The sequence below is a fragment of the Botryllus schlosseri genome, chromosome 2, assembly GCF_051294905.1.
Source record: "Botryllus schlosseri isolate E-star chromosome 2, Bs_hap1, whole genome shotgun sequence".
NCBI classification, from domain to species: Eukaryota; Metazoa; Chordata; class Ascidiacea; order Stolidobranchia; family Styelidae; genus Botryllus; species Botryllus schlosseri.
The window spans coordinates 22,411,584-22,429,744 of record NC_137237.1 but is presented as its reverse complement, the minus strand read 5'-3'; the positions used below and the strand labels follow the sequence as shown (position 1 = coordinate 22,429,744).

At 43.0% G+C, this 18,161-nt stretch overlaps 1 protein-coding gene across 3 annotated transcripts; it reads right to left on the bottom strand.

The window, feature by feature from the left end:
- Positions 1 to 1,455: 1,455 nt before the first annotated feature.
- LOC145434179 (uncharacterized) lies at positions 1,456 to 16,736 on the bottom strand. Of its 3 annotated transcripts, none has more exons than XM_080311494.1 (10): positions 15,763 to 16,736; positions 13,942 to 14,001; positions 13,759 to 13,854; positions 11,501 to 12,235; positions 8,296 to 8,403; positions 7,974 to 8,167; positions 5,410 to 6,651; positions 4,627 to 4,835; positions 3,616 to 3,734; positions 1,456 to 3,263 (listed from the first exon to the last, which is right to left on the bottom strand). In XM_080311494.1, exons 1-10 carry the CDS (start codon positions 15,905 to 15,907, stop codon positions 2,452 to 2,454), a joined length of 3,720 nt encoding a protein of 1,239 aa, XP_080167620.1. In that variant the 5' UTR covers positions 15,908 to 16,736; the 3' UTR covers positions 1,456 to 2,451. The 3 variants fall into 3 exon arrangements, with proteins under 3 accessions (XP_080167620.1, XP_080167619.1, XP_080167621.1); XM_080311493.1 differs by having other exon boundaries at positions 8,296 to 8,409; positions 15,763 to 16,726; XM_080311495.1 differs by having other exon boundaries at positions 3,643 to 3,734; positions 8,296 to 8,409; positions 15,763 to 16,590.
- Positions 16,737 to 18,161: the final 1,425 nt, after the last annotated feature.

Below are 18,161 nucleotides of genomic sequence, written 5' to 3'. Positions count from 1 at the left end.
AAAAATCAATTCAGAACAAACATGATTTTTATTGTATTTTTTTAAGTCATGACGTCAAGTATATCGATTGTGACGCCATAGTGGATTGACATTGAAAACAGCAAATATATGGTAAATATAGCTCACTTGACGAAATATCTTCGTAGGCCTACTCAAACTGTTGAACCGACTATTTTGAGAGTTTCCACCATATCGTATACGTCGGCTATATCGGGTGGTAATTGTCCGTAGGCTCATACAACATGGTTTTTGGAAAGTATTTACACAATTATGGCATAATTTTACTACTTGAAAAAACGCAATTTTTTAAAGGCCTGTGCTTTTGGTGTGAAAGCCTCTAAAGCGGGCGCGGAGCTGCGGTCAACTGAAAAATTTTTCGCACTCATGGCGCGATTTACCTCGAATTCATAGTTGTGTATAATCCGGAATTCATATTATAAAATTCTCTCATCAACATTCATAACCTTCAATGTCATCAAAATTTCCGTTGGGATCGCCAGCATTACGGATGAATTCAGGATGCATGATGGCGTGAAATTTTTTCGTATCATAAAGGGGGCATCTCTAAAAAGATTTCAGAACCAATGGATTAGGGCTTCCTAATACGATCAAGCTTTGCATGGAGGTGGTCTTTCAGCTAGTAGCGTATCTCGCTAGCCCTTAAAAGCGTTTCCAGGTATCCTCCACAGCTCAGAAATCAAAATAAAATGAAATTGATGAGAGTGATCCTTTGTTGTATTTTTATTCCTTTAATGAAATATTACTTCTTTTGTGGTCACTATACCCATCGCCTATATGTTAGGTAGCACAGCGCTGTACTGACTGAGTTTTGAAACGTGGTTGCCTCTATACCGATATTGAATTCATGCGGCCCGCGGCCACTACAAGATTTGAAAAGTGGCCCTCGACCCGTTTTGAGTTGGCGACCCCTGCTCTAAGTGATGTTACAACAACATTCTAACAATTTGTAAAATGTGCAGATTAGCTATTAAATCTACGATGAAGATAAATCCGGCAGGAAAATTTGTCCATATGAACACATTTATCGGATGTGTGCGCTTTGGACCCCTAAAATTCTGGGACTAGAGACTTGTGATTGCTGATCAATTTGTTTCATCACTGTTCATGTGTGACGTCACTTTTATGTAGAATTTGTGCCCACTCCGAATTTGCATTCTGGATACACCTCCATGATTGCACCTGTCTTCGTCCACTTACAGACAGTCGGACACTGGCAGAACTGCAAAAATATTGGCGTTCGTTCGCTGCTTTCACCTGCTTGCTGATGATGACAACTTTCACTTGCAGTTTCCTTCGAGCTTAAGCAGTAGGCTACCTGCATGAATCACGAATACAACTATATACCAGTGCATAGATACGCGTAACTAAGTAATTGATTCTTACTTGACCTCGCAAAGGATCGTAGCATGAATCATCTACTAAAACAACGACAAATTCACGATCGCTCAAAGTAATAGGTATATCCTGCACTTTGAGTATTTTGGTGACGAATATACAGTAACACATCGTTAAGCGCGTACTATATTATCCCTTGAAAACTCAACGTTAACATCGAAACGTAAAGTATACAAAATCAAATTCGACTTCTCTGTCAAACATTATAAAAGGTAAGTTGTGAAATAGCGTCACATTCTACTAAGCGCGGTAATATAAGACGGTCGGAGCATATATAGTTATATGTGTAATTTGAAAACGGATTGAACAACTAATCTCAATTTATATGAAATAGTATCACGTAGGATTGAATTCTACGTTAGCATATCACAGTATATGTATAGTAGGCCTACGCTGTGGACGAAAATCGTGAGCGTCGCCGATTTCCACCGTAGCGTGCAGGGTTACCAGATTATGTAATCGGGAAAGGACGACACTTTTACAAAATCATAAAAGTTAGTTGACCGAAATTGAAAACAACTGATTTTGTAATGTTTACTGGAAATCTTGTGGTGTTAACTAAAAAAGGTCATCACTTTCATTTGTCTCACGAATAACCCGCTCGAACGTCCGTATTAGGTACCCATTTCACGTCATTTATACCGATTTTCAGTTAATTCTGTCCGTTAACCTACCTGTAAAAGATGTGTGCGAGGACGAATTGCCAAAAAGGAGGACGTATGGTAACCCTAGGTAAACGGACCCCTCTAATGCAAAATTTTGCTTTCACACCCGTTCCAGTGGGTGAAAAGACTCAAATAAACCCTTTTGTGGAGATATGTCCCAGAGAATGAGTCGTAGTACCCCCGCTGGGATATATATCTATAAGAATTGGTGTACGGTATTGAACTCGTCCACACCAGTGGGAATGGGAATGGCAATGTCGATGATCTAATTTCACACTACGCTATGGTGGAAATCTGGTGAATACATCTATTTTCATCCGTGTAGTTACAGTTTATACCCTAAAATCGATACAGGCAGCGTATCCCCGGGTCAGTTCCGTGCCTTGTCGTCGGATAAGGTACTGTTAATCGCGTCTCGCACGACAGGGTTACGATGATGTCGCGACGGCGAGGCCGGCGATTTCTTCCTGTAGTCAAATTTCGGTCTCTCCCCGTCACTCTTGCTCACCGCGCTACCAGACGAGTCGCTAGAGCTAATGCGCGCGTCGCCAGCAAACGAAACGCTCGGTTTCACGACATCGTCCTCGCGCAACTTCCATTTGCTGTGCGCCGCCTCGCTCGCGGGCGACTTACTTCGGCTCGTACCGGATTTTGGCCGCTTGTTCAAGCCCGTGTCGACCTGTTTCTTGCTCGCCAGTATGTTGTCTATCCGCCGCTTCGCGAGGCTGGATATGAGCTCGTTGTCCGCGTGGTTGTGAGCGGGCAGGCGCTTTGCTTTTTTGGTTTTCTTCGACTTCTTTTTGGTTCCCGGCGGAGACGAACGGACCCAGCGATTGTAGTCGGCTCTGTCTCCGTTTTTCGATGACTCGTCGTCGACCAACGATATTTTATTCTCCCGGGAGACATTTTTACTATTTCTCTTCTTGTTTTTCCCGTCTTCTTCCAGAAACTTTTTCAAGAAACCCTGCTCGGGTTGAGAACTGTCTGGCTGACCGCGCGTTTGAGACGGGTTGGCGGACTTTGGTCGGCGTTTCACTTCGAAATCGGCGCTTATGGAAATTCCGCTTACGTTTGCAGATTTGGGCCGCGCTTTGCGCTGTGTCGATTTTACTTCCGCCGTCGCGGGTCGAGCGGAAGAACTGCGTAATTCGGAAAACGTAGAATTGTGGTGTGAGTAATTACCTGAAATGGAACGGCTCGGTTTAGGGTGAGGATTAAGCTGGACATTGTGGCGCGGTGATCACATGCTCGATGACGGGCCGGATTGCATAGTCCACCACCAAATGATCACAACAAATAACACGTTTCGCTTACCGATATGCTGCTAATATACAATGCCTGTAAATAATGCTACGAGTTGATATAGCAATATGTAGCCTACTGTAGCGGATGTGGTAAATTCACTTACTAAATTAATCTAAATCTGATTGGGCATCTAACTCAATAACGGGTTCAGCGATTTTGTTAACGTCCGGGAATATTTGTATGCGTATCTTATGTTGAAACCGATAAATTATCTCTCTTATATTTTTACCTGGCGAACTAAAACATAAATTATTACCGCTGCGCGGGTGAGATGATCGTTCCTGGCTGATTCCGAACGATGCAGAATTCGCCTCCTTAGCTTCTTTCCGTCGTCGGAGGAGAATTTCCCTGTTCGGAAATAGCTTATGGTCATCAGATAGCCTATATGTGTAGAAATCTGATTAGGCTGAATTCGATAACACTGTGGACTTCAAATCCGGAAAATGGCATTCGGTCCCAGCACTCTGTTTCGAGCGTTTACGTTCGAAGCACCAGGATTTGGGTTTTCCTCATACTGACGTATCCGTGACGTTATTTTATCGTTGAAAATTTTTACCAGCACGTTTTCATTTCGGATACGCCCCTGCCGACTGTGCGGAAATTACTAACTTGACACAAAGCATATGATGGCAAAGAGTTATGCAAAGGGAACACGCCATTGATTGGTTGTTTTTAGTAATCATGGAATTTCGACTACTTTGGTCATTTTACGCCAGGTCGATATTATTATTATTATTACAAATATGAGTGGTGCTTTTCGCCATTTATGGCCTTGTGCGCCACGGTCGTAAGGAAATTCAAATCAAGCAGTAACTAAATGAACTTATTACAACTTATAACGAACTCAGCGACGGCGGTGGACAATTGCGATGACGAGAGTAAGTTGCGTACGGTGAATGGTACTGCAATGGGCAACAGGTCGATATTCTAAATTATCATCCCTGAGCTGCCGACTTTCGTCCTAGGCTTTTGTACGCGGTTCGATGGCGACGAGGAGCTTCTGCGACACGTAGATACATATAGTAACTATGAAGTCGACCTTTGACGCTCGCGAATCAATGAATCCAATAGCCATCGCGAAATATTCAGCTCGTAGGAGCGGTATGATTACTAAAGATGTTGCCCGCCACCAATTGACAGCGACATTGCTACCTTTGCACCTATTACGTTAAGGCGAGCAACATGTCCCAGCCGAATTCTTTGATGTGTAAATTCCCGCGATTCAGTTATGGCCCGTTACCTGTCTTTGTTCTTCTTCCATAACTCGTATTGCTTCAACGCTCGCTCGTGTTTATCCTCCAGTTCGTTCTGCTCGTCGATGAGTTTGGCGGTTTTCCGGCGATGCTGACGTACCTCGTTCTGTCGCCGCGCGCGCATCTGCGCGTCTTTGTGCCGCAGCCAGTTCAGAACCGCCGGGTTGTCGGTGTTCTTCAGCTGATGATCCGAGCCCTGAAGGAGACGCAAAGTGTAACAATTTTTTCCGTTAATAATATTTGGTTCGACGTATAGGCGTTCATTTCATCTCCCGGCGTTATTATATTTGACGTATTTAGACTCTAGAGAGGTGCTGGTCAGTAATGAAGTACTTCTACTATTTTGGAGTACTCAAGCAGGTTTTGTCTGCTGACACTGCTGACTTAAGTCGTTATGCTTTTCTGCTATTCCCGCTATTTACTTAACAGTAAACACTTTGAAGGCAAAGCTACTCACTTCTTCCACTTGGGATTTTGTAAATAGTAAAGTAGATTTGGCATTTGTTTTCATCACGTGTACGAGTGGAATTGTCATAAAGAGTGGTAGAAATAGCACTGTATCATGGTAACCAAATGCATTTTCCGATTTTATCTTTAATTTGAGACCACAGCATATTTAGAACGCAGTGCCCCTTTAATCATCCGAAAGTAGCGCCGTACGCTCCTCCGTCTCGACCAAATGCACTATTCACTTGAGTACTTCTCAGACCACTTTCAATAATTTTGTCTTGATTTCAAGATAAAGCGCACATCGCACGCGTCAACCTCACCCCGAACTTCGGCTTCTCCTCGCTGTGCGCCTTCCACGAGCATTTGATGGGGCCCGACCCGGGTCTAATCCGCGGATGGCTCGCAGACTGCGGGCTGTCGCTTCTCGAAGACGACGAACTGCTGTCGCGGGAAGCAGGTTTCTCAGTCGCTTCGCTTTGAGTAATCACGCTTTTTGTCTTTTTCCGCCGAGGTTTTTGCGGGGGACGAGGCTGAGCTCTAGCCGATGAGACAGGCGCGGATCGCAGTCTTCCCTGTCGCTTGGAATGGGATTTCCAAGCAGGCGGGCGCTTTACCGGGGCCGGTAGCAACACGTACTCCGTGTTTTCGTAGTTCTTTCTGCCCCTTCTCGACTGGGTCGACAGCAGCTGGGCTAGGTAGTATTGCGGGAACGCGTGGCCTGGTACGTTCGGGTCTTTGTAGAAGCTGTAATCGTCGCGCGGCGCACCGTGCTTCGCGGACGCCGGCGGGGCGGTCGCGGGCGGCTTTTCTCGCGTTTCCTCGCGACTTAAATTCTTCTTTTTCGGCGTCCTTTCATTTTTGATGTTATTCGCCAAATTTTTCTCTTTCCTTCTCAATTTCTTCTCGAACTCTTCCGTAAACAAAACCCTCTCCAGCGCCTTGTCGCCTTTGTTAGATCTACTTCCACTTCTGCTGGTGCGGCCCGATTCGCGGGACTTGCTCCGGATTTTTCCACTTTCCGTACTGGAGTTCCGCTTTTTCTCGTTTTTATTCCGTGACGCGTCGTTTGACGAACGGCTCGTCGAAGAAACGCTGCGCAGTTTTGATTTGGCCGTTTTTGGCCTTCTGACGGCTGATTTCGGGTGGGCCGGTTGATTTTGTCGCTCCGCGGCTGATTTATTTGATGATCTCTTTGGGGAATTCCGACTGCTAGACCTGCTTCCGCTACGGGACTCGGTTCGGGATGATTTACTGGAGCCTCGAGATCTTTTCGAGCTGTCTCTGCTCGACAGCGAACTTCTCCTGGATTCCCTGCTTGAGCTTCTGCTGCGGTGTTTGTTTTTCGCCTTCCTCGCACCCTTGTCTCCTTTGCGACCGGCGCCTTTTTCGAACGACACGGACCGCTTCGACCGCTCGCTAGATTTCGAGCTGCGTTCCATCGATCTGGAAGCGCTTCTGGTTTTCTGCGTGCCGACTTTGTTGCGGCTGTCGCCTTTGTCTCTCCCCAGGAGCATTCCCATGCTATCCTGGTTGAGGCTGAACAGCTTGCCGTCCAGGTAGATCTGGAATAACGGGATTCCGTCACGGAAGGTATTTTAGGGTATAGCTTGTGCTGTAGATTAATGTGCAACTTATTATCTGACATCTGATTTTACTATGCATGTCGTTAGGAAAATGTAAAGGGTGTAGAAAATATCTGTTAGCAAGAGTTGTAACCGCTCAATGCGGCGAGACATGTAGGTAGGCTATCAATTTCAATCATAATATAAAGTGTTTCATTTTCGAAACTATACCCGCCATGAAAGCTTTGTATACCAAGCTGCATTATATTTCTGTACCCCAATGAGTTTTTTTCCAGCATCTGGTCCGTGAACCAGTTCCGGCATTGTCAATGTTCGCATATGTGTCAATAGAATATATTATTATTAATATTAAAGTAAGTTTTATTACGTAAGAGGTTATAGGCTTTTCTATTAATTAGAGAAATGAAATTTAGAACGTAATTGATCTGCTCGTTTCGACTTATCCTCTTATGCGTCACGATGATGCATGACAAGCCTGAGGTCACTCTTTCAAGACCATTGTTATGTGAAAGGGTAGCATACTTTTGAAAGAAAATTTTACGAAATTCGACCATACATTACATCGACATTTTACTTTGTACTAGAATACAGCAAACAACGAAGTCGCATTTCTTTCGAAAGAAGCACCAGGGTCAAAATCGAGTTGGTGATTTTCATAGGACTTTGACTTGCACAGACTTCAGCGGAATTCTCAGTAAATTAAAGCTCCAATTCTTCCGTTTTCAATTGCATACAGTTGATACATACGGTTGATTTTGATTATTGAAAGTTTGCCGGCCCGCAAATTTTTTTTTTTAAATCCGCGATCTGAGAAGGTTGAGAGTCATTGGATTATATGATTAATACAATGCCGGTAGCTGTAAGTGCAATCCACAGCTGTAAACAAATAATTGATTCGGATTGGCAAGTTGACAGACTATCGCGTCGATCTTGCAACTATTTGTTAGTTGGTTTTTGGGGTATTCATGGTGTTTGTCCACTATACAATGGTCATTTACACCAGGCCGATTTTCTGAATTTTTGATTCCGTATCCGACTTGTAGCACGGGCCACTTCTGGGCTTTTTGTAAGACAACGCTGACGCGGATGAGATGGCGAGGAGGAGTCTAGATAAACCTCCAACATTTAGGTAGGAATTCTAGAATCGACCTCAGTCGGACTCGAACCCGCAACCCATTGGTGATGCAGCCGTGGATAATACCACTGCGCTATCTCGCCACATCTTCTAACTGTGATGTATACGCTAAAAATTACAACAGGCCTCTCTATTCTCGCCAAATTCATCAGGCGTTACTACTTACCCACGAAGCGTCACGTTCTTTATATTTGCGGATTTGTTTTGCCGAGAGTGGCCTTACACCTCGGTCGTATCGCTTGAATTTCGCGCCCGCCTTTTTCAATTCTAACTCGAGATGTCGCTGTAGGTACTCTTGAGCAAGAAGATTTTTCAATTTTCTCCTGTGGTAGGTGATAAGCTTTCTCAATTCCGCGTCGCCTTTTAAACATGGAAAGTTTTGTTACATATCAGCGTTTGTATAATCGTGATATTATTTTCAGTGCACTCAAAGTAAGTTATCGGCAATCATAAGTATATAGGAATAGTGAGCAATTGTCAAAACTAACCGCAGTCTTCGTTGTATGGCCACCAAAATCCGGGCTCTTTCGGCCAGTTACTTCTCGATTCTGCGGCAGGTTCGGAGTATTTCCAGAGCACTTCAGCGGTTTTTTTCTCTGTAACTAATTGCATTTGTGATTTGCGGCGCGATACAGTTGATATGCAAATAAATATTAATATCTTTTTAATCCCAATTGTAGGCTAAAATCTATATTTGTATACGGTTATTCTCATGAGTAAAATCCTAATTGAATGCTTCTCCTGACTGCAATGCAGAGAGAAGCCGCTTTTCTGCCCACCATAAGTATCTAGACCCGTACGCTGCAGTACAGTGTCATTATAGGGTTGCATTTAAAACGAATGGTTGTTTGAAACAAAGGCCTCTCTAAAGAAAACAAATTGTTTTTTTTTAAGTTGCAGGCCTATAACGATGCCATAATTGTGTAAATATTTCCAAAAACATGCTGCATGAGCCTACGGACGATTACCACCCGATATAGCCGGCGTATACGATATGGGATGATTGGAACCCTCAAAATAGTCGGTTCAACAGCTATATATATTTCGTCAAAGGAGCTATATTTACCCTATATTTTCAATGTCAATCCACTATGACGTCATAATTGAATATCGTGACGTCATGGCTTGAAAAAACATGTTTTATCCAAGTGCCTTGTTTCAAACATGTTTGTTTGAATTTATTTTTGTTTTAAATGCAACCCTAAGTGTCAATAACTTCAAATGAAACAATGCCCTGTTTTCTGCGGGTAAAAGTTTCAGAATATCGGAATCACGCCTCTCGTTTCACCGAATGCTTTCGTCCATTTCACACCCCAGTTTCCATAAAATAAATATTGAGATGTGTAGGGCGATTTCATAGACTACCTCTCGCATCGGCATCGTAATGGACAGAGGTATAGTCAAAGTAGTCAACGTCGTTATACTCAAATAGATGTAGAAATAACGCTACATATAAATACTCAATTACAATTATATGTAGAAATTTCCAAGACATGTGAAAACTGCTGCCAGTGCAAGTCCAAAATTACCGGTCTGAAAAGTAAGTAGTTTGAACTTCCGGGGTCCCATACATTTAGCAGTTCATCGGACGTTGTTACTTTCGAAATACCAAGATGTAGTATTCGCGACTAACTAAAATGGGGGCGCCGTGGTAGCGCAATGGTATATAATCCACAGCTGCAACACCAATGGGTTGTGGGTTCGAGTCCGACCGAGGTCGACTCCAGAATTCCTATCCAAGTGTTGGAGGTTTCTCTAGGCCCCTCCTCGCCACCACAACCGTGTAAGCGGTGTCTTATAAAGCCCAGAAGTGAGCCTTGCTGCAGATCGGCAGCTATACGGAATATGAACTAAGAAAATTGGCCTGGTGTAAATGACCATAGTTGTCGACGAACACCATGATTAGTGAATACCACTAGCAACAACAACGACTAACTAAAACGGCTAACGACGCTACAAATAGGAAGAATGTTCGAAAATATACAATTCAGTTCCGGAACACAGGGACAATTTCACGCCGTTCTCGCGACTATTCGACTCAAAAAGTAACGCAATGCAATCTTATCCCATGACTGCTTACTATTTTTGAAAATCCGTATTATTAAAAGTACTCTCTTAGCGAAAAGGGTGTGTATTCACACCCAAAGGTCTGAAAAAGGTGGTACACCGATAACGCTTAAAGAACCTAACCCAGAATTATATCGTGGTCATAAATATTACCTGACGACGTGCAGTATCTGCATCAGTTTAATAATATTTTCATCATTTCAAAACACCACAAAACTGCGATACAATGAAAAGATAGGAAGGTGTCGAAACGACTTGGAGTAGTCTTTGATATCAGATACCCACCTGGGCCTAGGCCAGTGGTTCCCAACCTTTTTTCACCCACGTACCATTTCGAGGTTTTATGCAGTGCTCGCGTACCACCTACATAAGTTACGCGCGCCGAAGGCGGCCAAAAATTTTGCTGTAATTTATGACGTCATAATCACGTATTTGACCTATGCGAAGCGTAATAGCAAATGCTATTAAACTAGGCATTATCAGCCAGGGTTGATGGGACGCATGGAATTGTTTTTTCACCACCAGTCACAAGAAGAACAACATAATAATAATAATGAAATAACAGCAAACTACAAACGTTAATTTTTTTTATGCGATGGCTGCATTTGTTTATTTTCCACTAGCTCAGCGATTCTTCAACATTTTTAGACACGCCCAATTTTACGATAGAGAAAAACACCCCCCCCCCCCCCTTATCGTCACATCACAAAATGCAACCAGAATGCTAGCAATCACAGCGAATAATGGTGGGTTATGATAGTTAATAAGATGTTCTCAAACATGCAATTAGGACTATACAGAAGGCAAAAACAATGAGATGGAGGTAAATCACGCCGAGCGCGAAAAATTTTTTCAGTTGGCCGCAGCTTCGCGCCCCCTTCCGATGCTTTCATGCCCCCAAGGGGAGGGAGGGGCAGTTGGAGAAACACTGCACTAGCTGGTCGATGCGTTGCATATGTTTGCTCAAAGCGCATCGAAAGTCATGCATTGGCGCAACAAGTCGGTTTCGTTTCTTCGACTTGGTAGTCATCAGAGATGAAAATCCTTGCTCGCACTCCCACGTAGAAGGTAAAATTAGCAGCTGGGGAATGGCTTGAGAAGCTAGAGTCGAGTACGAGGAGGTCATGCTAAGCCTGATGTTTATTGGAGAACAATCTTTGTGTTCAACCCCACCTGAACTAATAACTCCCTTCGATCGAAAAAAAAACAGAATCTGCTCGCGTACCACCTGGAAGACCTTCGCGTACCACTAGTGGTACGCGTACCACAGGTTGGGAACCACTGGCCTAGGCGATGTAAAGAAGAGGCATGCACACTTGTGCATACCTTCCTACGTCCTTGCATGCATGCAAAGTTTGTATTCAAATGTTGTGCACGATTTATACCGTGGTATAAGTCTGTGGCAGGTTCTAGTTTCATGTGGGTGTATATTTACACCCGTGTATCAGGGGTGGTACACGGGTGGAAATATACACTATTTCGCTAATATTGGAAGTAGTCCTCAATCAGAACCATGAACATGAGTTAGTAATGCATGTAGACAAAACTTATACTTGAGTGCTCCCAAATAATAGAGGTACTTCCGTACTGATACCTCTGGTAACGGGATATTTGAAAGAAATGTACCTGGCTTTGATCTGGTCGCAGGCCTTCCCACTCTCGTACTTTGTCTCGGATCTCGCCCGCGTCTGGTCACTGGCCTTTCCGGAGTCGCAGGCGCGCGCGGAATATGATACGGCTGCCGCCCGCGCGATATTCCCGCTGAGTCTTCCCGCGATCCGGGTTTTCGCTTCGATTTTATCGCCTGAGAGGGAACTAGCTCTTCGCTGATTAAAGTTGACGCCGACGACGAATTTGAGGACGTCGAGGCCCGACGGATATCCGACGGTTTCTGTACCGGTTCCGAGTCTGAACTCGCGGAAGTAGACGTGGAATGCTGCGGCGTACGTTTCTGCCTGCTGTCGTGACTTGAAGAGCTGGTCGATAGCTTTTTTAGCCTTGATGCCGCGCGGTTTGATGAAGTATTGCTTTTTATAGTCGAGGAATCCGACGAATCCGATGCCTTGTCGCTGTCTTTATTGCTACCGCGCGACGGAACTTTCTGCACCGTTTCCGGTTCCACCTCCTTCTTGTACTTGAGCTTCGCGCTTTTCGGCCGGTATCGCCTGTTCGCTTGCTGTTCGCGAAATCGTTGCAGCAATTCGTCGTCGGTGGAGGAGGCCCCGTCTTTCGGCGAGGTGACCTCGATGTCTGTGAGGACTCTGTCGCTGGACGAATCGCTTAGGATGCTCCTGAGAAGCTCTTTGCCCGATTCTGTTGTTATCGACGACTCATAACTCTTCTTGTCGATCTGGGGAGAATCTGTCGAGGAATAACGGGCCAATGGTGGTGAAAGTAGTCGGCGTTCGTAGTCGGTTAGAAGTAGAAGGAAAGTCGTACATTATTACTCAATTACAAGTATAAGCATAGCGATTCCCGAGATAATGTAGAAAATGAAGATATGAAAAGTGCTCAAGTAAGCAGTTTGAAGAAATAGACTTGATCGAGAGGTCGCATGATTTTAGCTGCTGGTCGGAGGTAGCTTATTTCGAAATTTCTGGTTGGATTTTCGTGATTGGCACGAAATGACTATAATGACTAGGGCGATTTTTTTACAGGTCAAAAAACTTCAAAAATTTTGTCATGATTGTAGCTTCAAGTCAAGAAACTGTCAAGGTTGTTTACAAAGTCAAAATTTTTGCAACCTGCATTTCGTCTGTATCGTAGATGTTTGCACTGTCGGTGAACTTATCATGGGACATTTAACATCTTGTAGCCTACATTACAGGCCTACCGTTGTAGACACATTGTCTGCTCATTGTGATGTTGACAACATTGTCAGAATGAAACAACACGGTGTGTCACCAATCACCAGCAGTGTACGCACTACTTCAGTGTTGCCAGCAGGCAACAACTGTTGCTGTTTAACGTTCTTTCTCCTTTCTTGGCAAACTATTTAGTAAGGACAGACACTTTCTACCCGAGAATGTAGTAAAGTATCTTTCGTTGTAGCCGACTACAACAAATTTTAATTATTTCTAACATAATGCGTGGAATACTGGAATACTGGAATACTGGAATACTGGAATTCTTCATAGGTCCAGAGAATAAAGTTTTTTCATCTAAAAATTTGTCAGTTTCTATGTCAAAAAGTTTGTTCAGGCCAAACTACTTCGCAAGGATATAGACAGTTCTAACCAGAAATGAAGATTAGTACATTGTGTGCGAAAACGCCTAATTTACATATACATGCGGGCAAAATTTTGTCATAATTAATTTTTAAGGTCAAAATCTTCCGTTTCTTTGGTAAAAAAAAACGCCCTACCAATGACACTAAAAAGGTTGGCAATCTTTGGAAATATATTCACTGACATACATACAGGGGCTACGTCGCAAGCTGTTGTGACGATTTCGTCCATCCCTAGATTCGAGACCTCTACGAAATCAGTCTGGGTCATTTCTTCATTAATTTCATACCGCGTTAGAATCACACCACTATGAATGCACACAATGTTCCTACAGCATGCTCAACTGACCATTGAAAATATTGCTCTAAAAGCCTGAAACAACTCATCAAACTTCAGTATCATGTCACTTTCAAACGTTACGATCCGGTGGAACATCTGGTATTACGTCACTTTGCCTATTCATGATGACAAAACATGGCACGTTGACTAAATTGAATATCCCAATTGATGCTGCGGCCCGCGGCGTCATCAAAAACTAGGAAATTGGCCCGCGAGCACATTTGAGTTTGAGTCCCCTTGTGTAGAGAATGAGCAACATTGTCGACTCAGCGGAGTAATCACACTGTAAGTGACCCTTTCAGATTCAGAGGCATGTACCTTGGTTCGAGTGCCTCGGAGACGCGCTGTGCTTTTGGTAGCCTTCGACTTCCTCGTAAACTGATGATTGCGTCGAGCTTGATGAGGAAGATCTGTCTGAAGAAGAGAGTCGCATTATTGTTCGACGGATTGGAAATCGACTGGAGACAACATTTGGTAACGATGATGCATATGTATATCTACCTCGGTCGTTCGGTTCCTTCGTAGTTATTGCTTGCAATTCTTCCGGAGGTGTCGTGATACCTGTGATGTGTAGAAGAGAGATTCTCGCATGTGAACATTCACGAGATGTAAGACTACCGATATTTGGCTGGCGTCTGGCTGCGTGCAAATGATCAAATGATTTTGACGCCACACTAAGTTTGGAACGTTTCGATACTAATACACGCCCAGCAAAGAACATTTATATGATCCCCATTTGAAGAGACTGCTGTATATTTTGGCCCCATGTCGCCACCCCAGTCACACACAGGTTCAAGGCTACGTTACCGACACACATTGAAGTCATTCAGTCGCGCTAGCGACAGGCTACACTGGTCATTGTCGCGATTTATTGCGATTTTGTGGTTATTCCAGTCACGCCATCCGGATTATTATTAATTCACCATAAAAACAACTCCTTCGCATAGTATCCCCGCATAAGCATGCGGTATATGCATTGGATCATATAATCAGTTACAGCCGCTTCACAGCGTATTGATTGCTCTCACACCTTATTTACACTGCTAAGTATGACGTTTGAAGTAGGTAACAGATATTCGACATTCCGTCGTCACTTTTAGTTTAGAATTTGATCAGTCCAAAACGGCACAAGATTGCGATACAATGAAAAGATAGGAATTAGTCGAAAATACTTAGAGTTGTCTTTCAGTAAACACCCACTTGGCCTGCAGATAACAAGTTAACTACATATACATATTATACAGACACAGATTTTTCGACTTAACCATATACAGTCTCTTCTCGAATGAAATTGGAATTCCGTAATGGCAATCCATGGGGTGCAATGAAGATCGTGCAATTTTACGGCTCAGCAAATGGCTATATATAAGCCGTGTACGTAAAAGTGACATTGCGCACTGTACGAGTGATTTCTTGTACGTTGCACTGATAGTATTGATGGGTAGCCGTTAAAAACGTGAGCCATCTGACTACTGGTCTTATTGTGTAAAATCCAAAGTCAAATATTAGCGAATACAATAATTGATACTGGACTCTTTACCAGATTTTATAGGGTTCAAGTGCATCTCATCGTACAGTTTATTGAACTCAAAATACGAATGCTCTTTGCTCATCGCTGTTGTTTACGTAGCCCACCACCTAACCATCCCTAGATGTGTATGGCTAAATTAAATATATCCTATATATCACGAAGATTAAATACACGAATGGCACATTTCTAGAAAGACAAATCAATGGCCCTAGATTATACACATCGTTAGTAACAACTTAAATATGACGACATGGACGGGTGGGCGCGTGTGAATGATTCGCGTAAATCAAAGACAGTTAGTTTACTCAATATTTGCTGTTGCCTGGTTTTAAGACCTTGAGCGTACAGACTTCGTTGATATAGTATTGCAATATCGTAAGAACGAATCAACTTAGTGTGGGCTTGGTCAATGGCGCTCTTGTCCTTGCTAAACTTATGATTTTGGACAATGCAGCACTACAATGCTACACACTAACCGCAACATAAAAGTGGATTTGCGACATCACAACTGAAAATAATTTATCACCCTGCGTGTATATAATATCCGTAATAGCAGCAAATGCAGTAATGCGTGTTCAGCAAAAGTTTCCTTCGAACTATCCTATCTGTGGTTTGCAAGCACTGATAGCGCACTGAGATCCTATCTCAGCAACAATCGACCTATACGACTGTTCGAATCTTACTGATATGGATGATACCTGTAGACCTCACGATTCGTATGTTGGAAATAATGAGCAGTATCCACTGACAATGCAAAACGGGTATTTACTTAATTATTATAGTATTATTACCGGAACTAGTGGAGCTGGCTCTCACTTCGTGGATATCAGGAGACGATCCACTTGTACGACGGCCATTCTTTGCCAAAACTTTGTCGCTCCTATCTTCGTTATCGGAGCTACTCGAAGAGCTGCTGTGGATCGGCTCCACATTCATGTTGCAAGACAATAAGCTGGTTGTCAACAAAGATTCTTGCTGGTTGACTACTGATGCTGGTTAATTGTTTCGGGAGTTTTACCGAACCCTGTTTGCGCGGACGGACGCTAGGATTCTATTGCAGCGCATTCTATCGGTACATTGGAGGGTTATAAATATACTCAATCTCTATACGATACAAAAGGCTCTGAACAGAAGATACCACTGCATTGTTTACCAGAATGGTAATCTAGTAATAAAACATTGTAAACTCAACAATGAGGTTTACGAATGTACGCGTCGCGGTGAACGAATTTGTAAAAACCTGGAATTATACGATCAAATCGTGCTCACTTTCCATGTATCAAATCATGAGTACCGCCGAATACGCATCACTGGTAAAATACAACTATTCGCGAGATGACCAAAACTGAAGACTCCGCTGCAGAGCTCGGCGCTAACATGGAAACGTAGAATTGTATCCGAAGCAAGCTAGCGTGCCGGTACCGTAGTACTGTTAGCGTGTAAAACTTAATCGGGAATATAAAGCACCAGATTAATTTTCGACCAGTCATATTCTCACTGTCAATTAAGGCGAATAAACTCTTCATATCTGTCACTTGATTACCTATCGTATTACCTGCTATCAGACGATAATATCACTGGGATTTATTCATGAACACGCTTGTATTTCTGGAAATACTTTAACTTACGCTTAGGCCTCGTGGCCATGGTAACGAAGGCTCAGTGAAACGGAACGAGCATACAATGCCTTCGTCTGTCACAAATGTCTCACCCCGGCAAACATCTTCGTGGGTGGAAGTATTCGTTACGGTAAGGTCTTTGTACTGGCCAGATGTGAATAAAATGATTTCTATACCTCGAATGTAATGGTTTACTAAGTAAACATAAAGTTGGCCTGGGCTCAGGTATGTGATAGTACCATCACAGCCCTTAATAACATGTTCTTACTATACTCTTAGAGACACATCTGTAGCCTGAAGTCATAAATGAGAATAAGATGATCGGTTTTCCCTTATCTTATACCGATTTATTGGATTTAATATATATAATGTATACGCCATGGTGGCACAGCCCGCTTAGCGCGATTGATGAACGCTTTCATAGTCAGTTAATCGTTTCTACAAGTAGGCTATTCTACTTGCCCTGTGTCATTTTTTGTCGAAATTTGTAATTTACACTGGTCTTCGCCATTTCACGCCATGTGAAAGCAGCTATAACATTTGTTAATGTGTCGAATGAGAGAAGTAGCATCAGCACGAGAGCGCATGGATCATTTCATCAAAATAATATCATCTGATATTTCTGAAAATCGAAGCATCAATTCATATTAGCCGTGTTATCGATAATGCAGATAAATCTGGCCATATAGGCCATCGTTATAGCATTGCAATTTACAACGTTGTAAATTGTTATGGTTATAGGCTAGTGTTACCATACGTCCTCTTTTAAGAGGATTTGTCCTTTTTTTTTTAGATTTTGTCTTTTCTTTTTAGAATGTTGGTTGGATACAGGGCCAACCTCGACTGAGACACAATAAGTCAGCACTGTAGTAACGCTCCGGCTGCTATTTCGGGAGCTGGGCGGGAAAGTTGACCTTTTTTTAGTCAACCGACCACGAAGTGGAAAAAATTTACCATTTTTCAGGATTTTCCTCCGGTTTTGCAAGTTTTAAAATTATGAAAAAGTACCCTCTTCAGATTTCCAACATATGGTAACTCTATTATAGGCAAGCGTTTTAACTACACGGTCTCTACCATATGAATGAGCGAATGACAGCCGTGAATGCTTTGGTGACATGTGATAGCATAGGAATATAGATCGATGTGATGTGCAAGGGTGGTCAAACTGAGGCTCTTTGGGTTCGAACCTTTATTGATTGCGGCTCTTCAATGACTTAACTTGAACGTGGATAAAACACATGCATTCTATGGTGTAGTAATAATATGCGCATTGTTTCTTGACTTGCCATTTACGTAACAGTTGGAAAATTCGGGGATAGAAATGAATAATTGATTACCTACCAAACCTAGTTAATATGAACGTTTCCTACACGGTAATGGTGCATTATGATGTAAGTTATTTACGGTAACACAGGACATGTTCAACTTCGGACCCGTGGACAATAGTGCACTCGATCATTCAAAACGAAGAAGAGAAATATTAGCGAAAAAAAGAAGTTATGAACAAATGTCATAATAACCAGGGCCGTTACCGGCTTAAATGTCAATATGATATCCCGTGCATCTCACGA

Bases quoted from the DNA above. Each gene is read 5' to 3' on its own strand.
- LOC145434179 (XM_080311493.1), bottom strand. From the start codon at position 15,907: ATGAATGTGGAGCCGATCCACAGCAGCTCTTCGAGTAGCTCCGATAAC. The intron at 6,652-7,973 runs GTAAGTAGTAAC...CCGTTATTCCAG, and splicing joins AAGAACGTGACGCTTCGTGG to ATCTACCTGGACGGCAAGCT. The intron at 3,264-3,615 runs GTAAAAATATAA...GTTCCATTTCAG, and splicing joins TTTATGTTTTAGTTCGCCAG to GTAATTACTCACACCACAAT.